Below are 13971 nucleotides of genomic sequence, written 5' to 3' on the forward strand. Positions count from 1 at the left end.
CCGAGGAGCCCCCAGAACCCCCCAAAAAGCCCCCTGGTGCTCGGCGCTGCCCCACGCCGGGGTTGGTGCCTCTAGAGGGAGCTGAACCCTGCGCGGCTCTATCTATGGTCAGTGGGGTTGGGTTTCTACTCGATTTTTTTTTTTTTTCCCCTCTTCTTCTTTTCCCTCCTCCTCCCCGGCCCCGCGCGCTTCCTTTGGCCGCGCCGCGCTCCGGGCGGGAGGCAGGAAGGGAGCGGCCGGAGGGATGGAGCGGATCCTGGCAGGGATGCGGTAGCTCCCGGGATATCCCGACCCGCTGCACCCCGCCGGGACGCGGTGAGTGGCGAGAGAAGCCCCGTTTCCCCTTGCCCAGACTCTCCTGGGATGGGTTATCCCTGTTCTCCGGGCTCGGCCGGGATGGGCAGGGACGGACCGGCAGCCGCGGGATGCGGGGTTCCGAGCGTGCGGGAGGGGTGACAGGGACAAAGTGCGCGGTGGTTCCTCAGGGGACGCGTTGGGTGCGGGAAACTCCCGGGCCAGGGCTGGAGGTCCCGCTGCGGGCGGGTCGCTGCCCCAAAGAGGGAATTTACCTGCCCCAAAAAGGGAATTTCCCCTCCTTCAACCGTATTTTCTCCAGCCGGGCTTTTTACACCGCATGTGGTGACAGTGCCCGCGGCATCAGTCGCGCAGGGCCCGAAGGGCTCAGGGGAGGGGACATCGGTGGGCAGAGTTGTCCCCGCTGGGGAGCGGGTGACACCCGTCCCGCCACGCCCGGGCTGTGACCTGGGCACGGGCACGGCGCGTGTGGCTGTGCTGGCCCCGCCGGGGACCCCCGGCCACGGGCGCGGCTTGGGGGGGACCTTGGCTGGGTGGATGCTGGGGGTCGTGTGCCCACCCTGGGGCCGTGCTGGGTGGGCAAATCCCGAACTGGGCAACCCCCAAACTGGGCAACCCCTAAAGTGTGCAGCCACCGAACTGTGCAACTCCCAAACTGTGCGACCCCCAAACTGGGCAACCCCCAAACTGGGCAACTCCCAAACTGTGCGACCCCCAAACTGTGCGACCCCCAAACTGTGCAACCCCCAAACTGGGCAACTCCCAAACTGTGCAACCCCCAAACTGGGCAACTCCCAAACTGTGCGACCCCCAAACTGTGCGACCCCCAAACTGTGCAACCCCCAAACTGTGCGACCCCCAAACTGGGCAAGTCCCAAACTGTTGAGCCACTGAACTGGGCAACCTCCAAACTGTGCAACCACCCAGACTGGCCCAACTCCCCACTTTGCTGCCCTGGGCCAGGGGCAGGAGCGGCCCTGGCCCCGCTGGCCGGGCGGGGATGGGGTCAGGAATCCTGAGGGATCTCTGGCCTGGGAGGGATCGCTGCCAAAGGCTCGTCCCAGGGGATGCCCCATCGATTTCCTGTTTCCTGGCATTCATAACATGTCAGGGGGTGATTCCAGAGCCCGTGGCTGGGCTTGGATATAGGATTGCAGCTGCTTTTAACCCCTTGCAGCCTCCTACAGGACCCTCGTAGGGTGGATGAGACCGTGCAGTTCCCCTGACACCCTCCCTTGAGCCCTAACTCAATTCTTGGAGGGTTTTCATTTCCTGCAGCCCCGGGCTGTCTCTGGGTGTTTGGATGTCATCTCCTCCTTCACACCCTTCCCTGTTCTCCAGCATGGCGTTCCTGTAACAAAGGGGGAATGGGGAAGCTGGGAAGCAGGAGGAGCACGAGCAGCAGCTCTGGAACCCAGAGAGGATGGTCTGAGGCACTCTGAGCCCTGCAGAGACAGGGAGATTTCGGGAGAATGGGCATTTGGGGACAGGAGAGGGTGGGGACAGCAGTGACAGGGCTGCAGGGTCATGTGTCACAGTGAAGACAGCGAAAACAGTGCTGCCAGGGCGCAGAAGGAAACCGAAAACAAAAGTTCCTGCAGGGTTCAAAACGAAATTCAAGTGGACTCATGAAAATCATGAGTCATCTTCCTCTGGGTTCCTGTGCTACAAAGTCCTTGCTCCTGACAGCCCTCACTCGTTCCAGGCAGGAAAAGTCCCTGTCCGCCCTGGGCAGCCCTGGGTCGCCGTGGGACACAGCCCTCTGCCCCACAGGCCGAGCTGGAAAAGCTCCAGAGGCTCCTGAGCTCTTTGCTGGGTGCACCCACACCCTGCCCAGCATCCTGTGCCACTTGAGCAGTGGCACTGTGGGGTACAGTGAAATTCCCACTGTTTCCACAGCTCCAAGGAGCTGCTCCCAGCTTGGGAACAGCTCTGAGTCCTCCCAGTGCAGGTGGGCTCTGCCATGGCCTGGGATGGGCAGAGGGTGCAGCACAGGAGGCTCCTCAGTGGAGGAGGAGATGGACACCATCCAAGGGATCTGCACCATCCCAGGGGATCTGCATCACTCCAGGGCAGGGAATTCTGTGATTCTGAGAGCCAGGAGAGGCAGCTCTGGAGCTGATCTGGCCGAGCGGCCAGCAGCTCTCCCCAGGGATTTACCCCTGGTCCCAGCTGATGGTCCTCACTGCCTTCTCAGCTCTTCCTTGGATGGGGGTGTTTGAGTTTGGGGAGGAAGGGGGAAATCCTGTCCTCCCATCCTCAGAGTGTAGGAAAAAACAGCATTTCCATCCTGGTCAGCAGGCTCAGGCCCCTGAGTGCAGCTGTGCAGGACCTCGTGGTTTTCCAAGCTTTGCACTTCCAGGCCCCATCCTTTGGAAAACGGGCTGTACTTCCTGTCTCCCATTTCTTTTTCCTTCTGAACAATCTCCAGTGTGATGCCATGAGCTTGAACCCTGTTTTGCACTTCTCCCATACCCATGGGTGTTTATCTCTCCCTACCCAGCACTTCCTTTATTTTTGTCCAGGATGCAATTTAAATTTCGGGGTGTCAGGAATTGTGTTTCATCCGTGAGTTCAGGCTTGGTGCAAATCAGGAAAGCCCCCAGCTCAGCCCTGCTGAAGTGTGGGCTGGGAATGTGCTCTGGAATGTCAGACAGCAGCGAGGGGCTGCCCTGATCCCCCTGATCCTGTTAATCCTGACAGGAACTTTGTGGCCTCGAGGAGCTCTGATGAGCCCTGAACTGCAGGTTTAGGATACCCATGAACTTCAGGGAAAACATGAGCTTTGTGTTTAGTTCTCATTTAATTTTCTTATTTTCTGAGAGGGGAAGTGTAAAGAACAAGGGGAGTTAGAGGAAACTGGACTCCTGGAGGAAATCAGTGCTCATCTCATGAAGGTGTTGTCATGGCAGCTTGGTGTGGTCGCAGCCGGGGAGCCTCAGAGGTGCTGGAATTTTTGTTCCAGCTTTTTATGAAGCTCTGTGGTCTGGGCTGAGGAGGAGCTGGTGCAGCCCACAGCTCTCTTAGAACCAGGAAGGAAGTCTATTAGTATGTGTGTGAGGCGTGAGGTCCCTTTCTGTGGCAAATGCTATCAGCGATGAGATCCTCGAAGAGGGGGAACCCAGCGAGGTGGGAGTGGAGCCAGTGCCCTCAGAGCTCTCGTGGGTACAGAGCGAGTGTGCCCCGAGGGAGGAGCCAGCCCTGGCAGAGATAAAAGCAGAGGGCTCTGATCCTCGGGCTGCGGGGGACCACGGGGCTCCAGCCACTCACCATCTCCATCACCCTTCCAGGTGAAGCTGCCGTTCCCAAACCTCTCTGCAATGGCCTCAGGGAATGAGGGGGACCCTCCGCGGGCGCAGGGGAGCCAAAGGCGCAGGCTCAGCTCAGGTAAAGGGTTCTGGGGTGCTCAGGGGAGGGAGCAGCTTCAAACCTTTGTTTGTTTATTCATTCCCCTGCTGTGTTCCTTTGGCAAGATGGGATTTCCTGTCTCCAGGGCTTTTTGCAAGGCTGGGATAACAGATCTGCTCCATAAGGAACTGGGTTGAACTGGGAGGTGCTCAGTGCTTTTGGGACATGCCGGGGGGCTTGCAGCATCCTGCTCTAGAGGGAGGTGTCCCTGGGTGGAACAGGGCGAGGTTTGAGGTTCTTTTGCACCCAAAATAATCAAGGGCTGTGGGCTTGGTATTGGATGGTCAGGGTGGGCAGCAAGGTGGGATTGAAGGCACTAGAGAACAAAGGGCTGGGAGCTGCCTGGTGTCGAGTATTTCCTTCCCTGAGCACGAGAGAGTGGGAGGCGTTTGGGGTTTGAATCACAGAGGAAACCACAGATCTCAGGCAGTCTGGGTGGCCTTGGGGTGACATCAGGTCCCGTGTGCCCTGGCAGGGCAGTGGTGGCGAGCTGGGAGCAGGGTCACTGTCCCCCTGTGAGCCCAGCCCAGCCCTGCCCTGGTCAATGGGTGAAACTGGGAATGGGGCTGACAGGAAAAACCCTCAGCTCTTCCCAGCACATGAAACGTGGGACACGGTGACTCCTGGTGCTGCTGGCCCCGTGGGGAGGGTAAATCATCTGAGTCAGCTCTGTCAACACCTGGGCTGGAGCTGCTCTGTGGGGTGGTGGAGCTCAGCCCAGCTCAGGGCTCTGCCCTGGCAATGGCATTTCTGCTCTGCTGCTGCCTGGGCTCCTCTCCCTCTCTCAGTGCCAGACCCTGTGGTTGCACAGGAAGGAAAATACCCCATCCTTGCCATGCCAGAGTCCAGGAGGTACAAAAATCCACAAACAGGAGCAGTTTGCTGATTTCCTGTTGAGGCCAGCGAAAACCAGTAAGAAATCAGTATGAAATGATGTGAACACCAGTAAGAAATCAGGCCCTGAGCTCTGAACATGCTGAGTCGCAGTCCCTGCTAGTTCCTGCTTTCTTAGACTCTTACTGGCAGTCCCAGCATTCCTCTGCTTCCCAAAACTCAGGGCAAGTCGGCAGAAATTCCCCCTCTGGAATTCGGAGGTGGCAGAAGCCTCGTGGGCCCCAGTGGGAGCAGGGATATGCACTGTGAGATTGAGGGGTGGAAAGAGGCTTTGTCACAGGGTTTGAGCCTGGATTTCATTTGGGGCTCTGCTTGTCTGCCTTTGGATGCAGCAGAGATTTCTCTCCTGCCCAGGGATTTGCTTGGGCATCGTTGGGATCAAACCCAAACCCAGCTGCTCATCCCACACTGAAATTGCAGCTGCAGTGAGGTGGAGCTGGGCTTCCCTGGGGGCAGAAATCTCCAGAGGCTGCTCTTGCTTCCTGGGGCTGTCTTCCTTTTCCAGGCTGGAATCTCCCTGTGTGCAGGGAGCTGATCCCTGTCTGCTGGGCTCCAGGGGTTGGGGCCAGGTTTCAGCAGTCCCAGTCACTGCCTGGAGTGGTTGTTTGGGTGTTTGGGGCTGATGGAGATTTTTGGCCAGAGCTGCCAGTTTTTCCCACGGCACAGCTGCTCCTGGGAGATGGGAGCAGTGAGAAATGAAGGATCTCAGGAAGAAATGCAAGTGTTGAAGGTTTGGGGCTCTCTGGATACGGGCGGTGCTGTGGATCCAGGGTGTGGATCCCAATGCTGAGTGAGCTGGGGATGGAGGGAGCAGACATGGAGTGGACATGGAGCAGACACGGAGCAGTTCCTTCCTTCCAGAGATCCCTGAGCAGCTCCAAACCTCCCCTTGGCACTGCTGGCACTGGGAACCCACCAGGCAAACCCTGATCCAAATCCCTTGGGTGGGAGAGATTCCAAAACAATCCCAGTGGGTGTGGCACCCGTGGGAAGGGGGCATAGTGCTCCTGTCGTGGTGTTACTAAAAACGGCTCCAGGGATTATTTTAGTGCAGAGATTTCCTCTTGTGCCTGGCTGAGTGTTTGCCCTCCTCTCCCTGAAACTCTGACTCAGTTGATTTCGTTTTCTGATTCTCTCTGGAGCGTCACCAACTCCATTTCCTGGAAGGTGAAGGATTTGTTTGTCACCAAACAAACCCGTGTCTGAAAACAGAAAGCAACCCCTGGAAAGTGATAGCAGCTGTCCTTTCCCTTCAGCTCTGCTGGTGTAACCTGAGCTTGGCAGGTCCACCCGGGACAGGGAGGTGGGAGCAGCTGGAAAAGCCTGTGAGGAGGATTTGGTGTGATTTGGGAGCTTGGAGATGGGGTTTGTGGGGGCAGCACTGCCAGCACAGCTGTGCCTTCTCTTCCCAGCCCTGGGCAGGAAGATCTCAGGTTGGAAATGCAGATTCTGGAGAGCTGCGTGGCCAGTCTGGATTTCTGGGATGGTGGGACAGGGTTTGGCTGCTGTGGAGCTCTGAGGACAGAGTGATTCCCCAAACCCACAGTCCTGCAGCATCCCCCACTCCTGCCCCTGGACCTCCTGGTCCTGGGCAGTGTCTGGGTGCTCTGTGAGAGGAGCTGAGCTCTCATCCTGCCCCTCCGCTCCTGGTCCCAACAAATTTTTATCTGGGAAAAGAAACGGGGAAGAGCGGTGCTCCTGGTCCCTGTGGGGTCACTCAGTGGAGCTGTGGGAGCCACTGTCCCTCTCCAGGTGCTTCTGGAGCTGCTGAAAACGAGCCCTAATCCAGGACATCCGTGGGGACTTTCCCTGGAGCCATGGAATGTGATGAGGGATGACTCACGTGGGGCTCCCTGCTGCAGGGGGCTGGCCGTGTCCCTGAGCAGTGTGGGGACAGGGACACGTGTGTGGGTCTGGAGAAGGTTCTGGGGGGACATGTGTGGGTCTGGAGAGCATTTTGTGGGGACATGTGTGGGTCTGGAGAAGGTTGTGTGAGAACATGTGTGAGTCTGGAGAAGGTTGTGTGGGAACAGGGCCAAGTGTGGGTCTGGAGATGGTTCTGTGGGTGCAGGGACACCTGTGTGGGTCTGGAGAAGGTTATATGGAGATAAGGACAAATGTGTGGGTCTGGAGGGGATTGTGAGGGTTTGGAGATGTTTATGTGGGCACAGGGACATGTGTGAGTCTGGAGAAGGTTGTGTGGGAACAGGGCCAAGTGTGGGTCTGGAGATGGTTCTGTGGGTGCAGGGACACCTGTGTGGGTCTGGAGAAGGTTCTGTGGGTTTGGAGAAGTTTATGTGGGGACAGAGCCACATGTGTGGGTCTGGAGCTGTTAGTGTGGGGACAAGGACAAATGTGTGGGTCTGGAGAGCATTTTGTGGGGCCATGTGTGGCTCTGGAGAGAGCTGTGTGGGAACAGGGACATTTGTGTAGGTCTGGAGATGGTTCTGTGGGTGTAGGGACACCTGTGTGGGTCTGGAGAAGATTATATGGAGACAGGGACAAATGTGTGGGTCTGGAGAGGGTTTGTGAGGGTGCAGGGACACGTGTGTGGGTCTGGAGAAGGTTATATGGAGACAGGGACAAATGTGTGGGTCCGGAGAGGGTTTGTGAGGGTGTAGGGACACGTGTGTGGGTCTGGAGAAGGTTATATGGAGACAGGGACAAATGTGTGGGTCCGGAGAGGGTTTGTGAGGGTGCAGGGACACGTGTGTGGGTCTGGAGAAGGTTATATGGAGACAGGGACAAATGTGTGGGTCCGGAGAGGGTTTGTGAGGGTGCAGGGACACGTGTGTGGGTCTGGAGAGGGTTATATGGAGACAGGGACAAATGTGTGGGTCCGGAGAGGGTTTGTGAGTGTGCAGGGACACGTGTGTGGGTCTGGAGAAGGTTATATGGAGACAGGGACAAATGTGTGGGTCTGGAGAGGGTTTGTGAGGGTGCAGGGACACGTGTGTGGGTCTGGAGAAGGTTATATGGAGACAGGGACAAATGTGTGGGTCCGGAGAGGGTTTGTGAGTGTGCAGGGACACGTGTGTGGGTCTGGAGAAGGTTATATGGAGACAGGGACAAATGTGTGGGTCTGGAGAGGGTTTGTGAGGGTGCAGGGACACGTGTGTGGGTCTGGAGAGGGTTGTGTGGGGATATGTGTGGTCTGGAGAAGGTTGTGCGGAGATGAGGACCAATGTGTGGGTCTGGAGATGATTCTGTGGGGACATGTGTGGGTCTGGAGAAGGTTCTGCGGGAATGGCCCCTTCCAAACTTGAGAACGGAGGGAGACGAGTGCGTGCCCTGAGCGTTGTCCCTGCTGTCTGTGCAGAAGGCCGCGTGGCGGAGGAGGCCGAGGAGGTGTTCCGGAGCTACGCCTTCTACCGCTACCAGCAGGAGCGCGAGGAGCGCGGGGCGGAGCTGCCGCCCGACCCCGAGATCGAGCAAATCCAGCAGGACCTGCGGAGGTAAATCCCTGCTCCTGCCCCTCACCCCGAGCCAGGCCGTGCTCCGGAGCCTGGCCTGACTCCCTGCTCGCCCTGCAGCAGCGAGAGCCAGGTGGGGCAGCGCCTGGCCATCATCGGGGATGACATCTACAGGCGCTACGACGCCGAGTTCCGCACCATGCTGGAGAGCCTGCAGCCCACCCGCGAAAACGCCTACGAGCACTTCACCAAAATTGCCTCCAGGTAAAGCCTCAGGAGCTCCTGGCGTGGGCTGGGGGCTTTCCCTGGAGGGGAAGGGAAGGGGAGGTGGGGTGTGGTCAGTGCTGTCGGTTAAACCCACTCTCTGTGCGTTCGAGATTCACTCTCCAGCCCTGGCTGAGCTCCCAGCGAGCTTCCCAGGGTGATTCCTGTGTCTCCTGCCTGTCTGCTCCTCCTCCTGTGCGCTGGTCCTGTCATTGTCCCCTCCCAGGCCTCCCAGTCCTTGCCCCCAGCTGGCTGGGGTCCGTCAGGGGATGTCCCTGGGACGCCTGGCCCGTGCCTGTCCCAGCTCCCCCTCAGGGGCACAACCAGCTCCTGCTGTCCCCTGCTCCAGGCTGGGACGTGCCAGGGAACAACCCCAGCCACAGCTCCACATCTGGAGGTGGAATGGTCACAGAAAAAATGGAATCATGGAATGGTTGGGCCGGGAGGGACCCTGAAGATCATCTCAGTCCAACCCCTGCCATGCAGGATGCCACACACGAGATGAGGTGGCTCAGAGCCCCCACCCAACCTGGTCCTCATGGACATCCCGGTCTGGGGGCTGCTCCACGGGCTGGCGGAGCCTGCAGGTGACACACAGAGCCTCGTGCAGGTGACAGCCACCCAAAGCACAGCAACAGGTGAGGAGTGAGGGCACACCCCTGGAAAACTTCCTGCCAGGACTTCCCAGGGAAGCTTGGATCGAGGTGGGACCGAGGGGTTCTGTCTGCAGGGAAATGCCCACCCGGGCCAGGCAGCCCCGTGGCACAGGCGGGACGGGACTCTGGGCTCCTGTCACTCCTCCAAACACCGCTGCCTGCGACAGCCCTGTCCCTGTGCCCTCTGCTCGTGGCTAATTCCTTCTTTTCTCCAGTGTTTAACTCCTTCCTTTCTGTCCTTTTCCTGCTCCCCTGTCTTGGAAGCCGCGCTGGCTGAGGCGGCAACGCACGCAGGTAAATTAACCCCTGTCCCTGTCCCACTCAGGTGAATTAAATTAACCCCTGTCCCTGTCCCACTCAGGTAAATTAAATTAACCCCTGTCCCTGTCCCACTCAGGTAAATTAAATTAACCCCTGTCCCTGTCCCTGTCCCACTCAGGTAAATTAAATTAACCCCTGTCCCTGTCCCTGTCCCACTCAGGTAAATTAAATTAACCCCTGTCCCTGTCCCACTCAGGTGAATTAAATTAACCCCTGTCCCTGTCCCACTCAGGTAAATTAAATTAACCCCTGTCCCTGTCCCACTCAGGTAAATTAAATTAACCCCTGTCCCTGTCACACTCAAATAAATTAACCCTTGTCACACTCAGGTAAATTAAATTAACCCTGTCCCACCCTGTCCTTGTCACACCTGGGTAAATTAACCCCTGTCCCTGCTCTTGTTAAACTCAGATAAATTAAATTAACCCCATCCTTCCCCTTGTCACACACAGGTGAATTTACCCCTGTCCCTGTCACACACAGGTGAATTTACCCCTGTCCCTGTCCTCATGCCACCTGCTCTGTGTGTCCTTTCCCAGGCTCTAAGTCCCTCTCCAAGCCCAGGACAGGCAGGGGCCACCAGTCCAGGACAGCAGGTTGAACCACAGGCCCTGACTTTATTCTTATTTTTACTCTTTTATTGCCTTTCCCCCTTCTTGCTGGAAGCCAGGAAAAGCACCTTCCAAACCTGGTGTAAATAATCAGTGCCAAACCCTGCAAGAGCATCCAGTTACACATTTTGGAGCCTCTTCCAGCCACAAAATCTCTGTTTGTGTGGCTGGGATGAGCCTCGAGGGCTGCTGCAGCATCCCCAGGGTTCAGCCACAGAATCACAGAATGGGCTGGGTTGGGAAAGCCCTCTCAGAGTCCAGCCCCTCCCCAGCACTGCCAAAGCCACCACTGTCCCCAAGGGCCACAGTCATGTGGCTTTCACATCTGTCCAGGGAGCTGTTCTGGCAGCTGTGGCAGGGCTGGAGAAGCTTCCAGTGAAAAGATTTCTGTAATATCCAACCTAAGCTTTTCCTGGTGCAGTCTGGGGCTGTTTCCTCAGTCTTGACCGCACTGCTCAAGATTCCCTGGTGTAGGCAGCTGTTCCAAGGCTGGGCAACCCTTCCAGTGAAAAGATTTCCCCAAATATCCAAACTAAATGTTCCCTGGTGCAACCTGGGGCCGTTTCCTCTTGTCCTGACCACACTGCTCAAGATCTCCTGGGCTGGACGACTTTTGCAATGACTAGATTTTCCCAAATATCCAAACGAAATGTTTCCTGGCACTACTTGGGGCCATTTCCTCAATCCTGATCATATTGCTCGAGATTCCCCCAGCCTGGGCAGCTGTGCCAGGGCTGGACAACCCTTCCAGAGATAAAAAAAAAATCCAATAATATCCAACCTAAGCTTTTCCTGGTACAATCTGGAGCTGTTTCCTCAGTCTTGACTGCACTGCTCAAGATTCCCTGGTGTAGGCAGCTGTTCCAAGGCTGGGCAACCCTTCCAGAGAGAAAATTCTCCATCATATCCAAGCTAAGCTTTTCCTGGTACAATCTGGGGCTGTTTCCTCAGTCTTGACTGCACTGCTCAAGATTCCCTGGTGTAGGCAGCTGTTCCAAGGCTGGGCAACCCTTCCAGTGAAAAGATTTCCCCAAATATCCAAACTAAATGTTCCCTGGTACAATCTGGGGCCGTTTCCTCAATGTTGACCCCGCTGCTCGAGCTCCCCTGGCCTGGGCAGCTCTGAGCTGGGATTTCGGGCAGGGATTCAGGGATCACCCGGGCTTTGTTGCAGCTTGTTTGAGAGCGGCATCAACTGGGGCCGGGTGATCGCCCTGCTGGCCTTTGGCTACCGCATGGCCATGCACGTGTGGCAGCACGGCGTCAGCGGCTTCCTGCGCCGCATCGCCCGCTACGTCGGGGACTTCATGCTGCAGAACCGCATCGCCCGCTGGATCGCCCAGCAGGGAGGATGGGTGAGCAGGGGCAGCGCGGGGGCAGCTTTGGGACAGGTTTGGGGGCAGGGGGCAGCTTTGGGGCAGGTTTGGGGGCAGGGGGCAGCTTTGGGGCAGGTTTGGGGGCAGGGGGCAGCTCTGGGGGCAGGTTTGGGGGCAGGGGGCAGCTCTGGGGGCAGCTTTGGGGCAGGTTTGGGGGCAGGGGGCAGCTTTGGGGGCAGGGGGCAGCTTTGGGGCAGGTTTGGGGGCAGGGGGCAGCTCTGGGGACAGCTTTGGGGCAGGTTTGGGGGCAGGGGGCAGCTCGGGGGCAGCTTTGGGGCAGGTTTGGGGGCAGGGGGCAGCTCTGGGGCAGGTTTGGGGGCAGGGGGCAGCTTTGGGGCAGGTTTGGGGCAGGTTTGGGGGCAGGGGGCAGCTTTGGGGGCAGGGGGCAGCTCTGGGGGCAGGTTTGGGGCAGGTTTGGGGGCAGGGGGCAGCTCTGGGGGCAGGTTTGGGGGCAGGGGGCAGCTCTGGGGGCAGGTTTGGGGGCAGGGGGCAGCTCTGGGGGCAGCTTTGGGGCAGGTTTGGGGGCAGGGGGCAGCTCGGGGGCAGCTTTGGGGCAGGTTTGGGGGCAGGGGGCAGCTCTGGGGGCAGGTTTGGGGCAGGTTTGGGGGCAGGGGGCAGCTTTGGGGCAGGTTTGGGGGCAGGGGGCAGATTTGGGGGCAGGTTTGGGGCAGGTTTGGGGGCAGGGGGCAGCTCTGGGGGCAGGTTTGGGGGCAGGGGGCAGCTCTGGGAGCAGCTTTGGGGCAGGTTTGGGGGCAGGGGGCAGCTCTGGGGGCAGGTTTGGGGCAGGTTTGGGGGCAGGGGGCAGCTCTGGAGGCAGCTTTGGGGCAGGTTTGGGGGCAGGTTTGGGGCAGGTTTGGGGGCAGGTTTGGGGCAGGTTTGGGGGCAGGGGGCAGCTCTGGGGGCAGCTTTGGGGCAGGTTTGGGGGCAGGGGGCAGATTTGGGGGCAGGCAGCAGGGTTTGGGGCAGAGAGCAGCTTTAGGGGCAGGTTTGGGGCAGGTTTGGGGGTGGGTTTGGGGGCACCTTTGGGGGCAGGGGGCACCTTTTGGGGCAGGGCACATCTTTGGGGGCAGGGGACAGCTTTGCAGGCAGTTTGGGGGCAAGGGGCAGGGTTTGGAGGCAGGTGGCAGGGTTTGGGGACAGTTTTGGGGGCAGCTTTGGGCACAGTTTTGGGGGCAGAGGGCATCTTTTGGGGCAGCTTTGGGTGCAGTGTTGGGTGCAGGGTTTGGAAGGAGGTAACAGGGTTTGGGGGCAGTTTTGGGGCAGCTTTGGGGGCAAGGGGCACAGTGTGGAGGCAGGGGGTGGGTTTAGGGGCAAGGGGCAGGGTTTGGGGTTAGGGGGGCCAGGGCAGCTGGGGGAGTCAGGGATTGGAGGTCAGGGAAGTCAGAGTTTGGGGTTAGGGGGGCCAGGGGAACTGGGGGAGTCAGGGATTGGGGGTCAGGGGAGTCAGGGTTTTTGGGGGTCCGAGGGGCCAGGGTTTTTGGGGGTCCGAGGGGCCTGTCCCCAAACTATAACCCCCCCAGCCCCCAAACTCAGGGTTTGGGGGCTGGGGGGGTTATAGTTTGGGGACAGGGGGCAGGGTTTGGGGCGAGGGGGGCAGGGTTTGGAGTTAGAGGTGTTCAGGGCAGCTGGGGGAGTCAGGGGTTGGGGGTCAGAGGAGTCAGGGGGGTCAGTGCTTGGGGCTCAGGGTTTGGGGGTCAAGGACTCCGCCAGGACTGACCCCACCGTGTCCCCTCCCTGGCAGGAGGCCGTGCAGAACCTGGACAATGTTTACATGAAGTACATGCTGGTGGCAGCCGTGGCGGTGCTGGGGTACCTGGTGCTGCGACGCTTCTTCACCCCCTGCACCCCCTGACGGGGCACGGGGCCGGGGGGGCACCGGGCACCCCCTCCTCTGCTCCACACCCCTGGGACAGGGGGGACCCCAGGAACCTCCAGGAGAGAGCATGGCTTGGGGCTGGGAGCCTCCTGCTGCAGGGTCTGGGGTCTCTGCAGCCCCAGGAGAGGACTGGGGGGGCTCTGCTTTGTTGTGTTTGATGCCTCAAAAAGCTGCTGAGGAGGGGACATCTCTGGGAGGGGACATCTCTGGGATAGGGTGTCTCTAGGAGGGGACATCTCCGGGATGGGGACATCTCTGAGATGGGGAATCTTTGGGATGGGGCATCTCTGGGAGGGGACATCCCTGACCCCCCCAGCTCCTCTGGAGGAGCAGAGGGGTGTGACAATGCCCCAGTGGCAGCATGTGACAATGACAATGTGGCACACAGTGCCCCCGTGGCACTGTGTGACAATGCCCCTGTGTGCCCGTGCTGGCTCCTGCACCCCTGGGGAGGGAGCAGAGCCCCCTCCCCATGGCTGACAGCTCCATCCCCGTGGCTGGGGGTGATCCCAGCCCTGGCTGCTCCAGGCTGATCCCAGGCTGATCCCAGCCCTGGCTGCTCCAGGGTGATCCCAGGCTGATCCCAGCCCTGGCTGCTCCAGGCTGATCCCAGGGTGATCCCAGCCCTGGCTGCTCCAGGCTGATCCCAGGGTGATCCCAGCCCTGGCTGCTCCAAGCTGATCCCAGGCTGATCCCAGCCCTGGCTGCTCCAGGGTGATCCCAGGCTGATCCCAGGGTGATCCCAGCCCTGGCTGCTCCAGGGTGATCCCAGGGTGATCCCAGCCCTGGCTGCTCCAGGCTGATCCCAGGGTGATCCCAGGCTGCTCCAGCTCTTGG

At 59.2% G+C, this 13971-nt stretch overlaps 1 protein-coding gene across 2 annotated transcripts; it reads left to right on the plus strand.

Moving 5' to 3' along the window:
* The first annotated feature begins 204 nt into the window (after positions 1 to 204).
* BAK1 (BCL2 antagonist/killer 1) lies at positions 205 to 13263 on the plus strand. 2 transcript variants are annotated; one of them, XM_068173003.1, is made up of 6 exons: positions 205 to 315; positions 3606 to 3702; positions 7937 to 8072; positions 8151 to 8294; positions 11057 to 11237; positions 13000 to 13263. In XM_068173003.1, the coding sequence occupies exons 2-6, from the start codon at positions 3636 to 3638 to the stop codon at positions 13108 to 13110; spliced, it is 639 nt and encodes a 212-aa protein (XP_068029104.1). In that variant the 5' UTR covers positions 205 to 315; positions 3606 to 3635; the 3' UTR covers positions 13111 to 13263. The 2 variants fall into 2 exon arrangements, with proteins under 2 accessions (XP_068029104.1, XP_068029105.1); XM_068173004.1 differs by having other exon boundaries at positions 8205 to 8294.
* The last annotated feature ends 708 nt before the right edge of the window (positions 13264 to 13971 follow it).

Source organism: Anomalospiza imberbis, chromosome 26 (assembly GCF_031753505.1).
Source record: "Anomalospiza imberbis isolate Cuckoo-Finch-1a 21T00152 chromosome 26, ASM3175350v1, whole genome shotgun sequence".
Lineage (NCBI taxonomy): Eukaryota > Metazoa > Chordata > Aves > Passeriformes > Viduidae > Anomalospiza > Anomalospiza imberbis.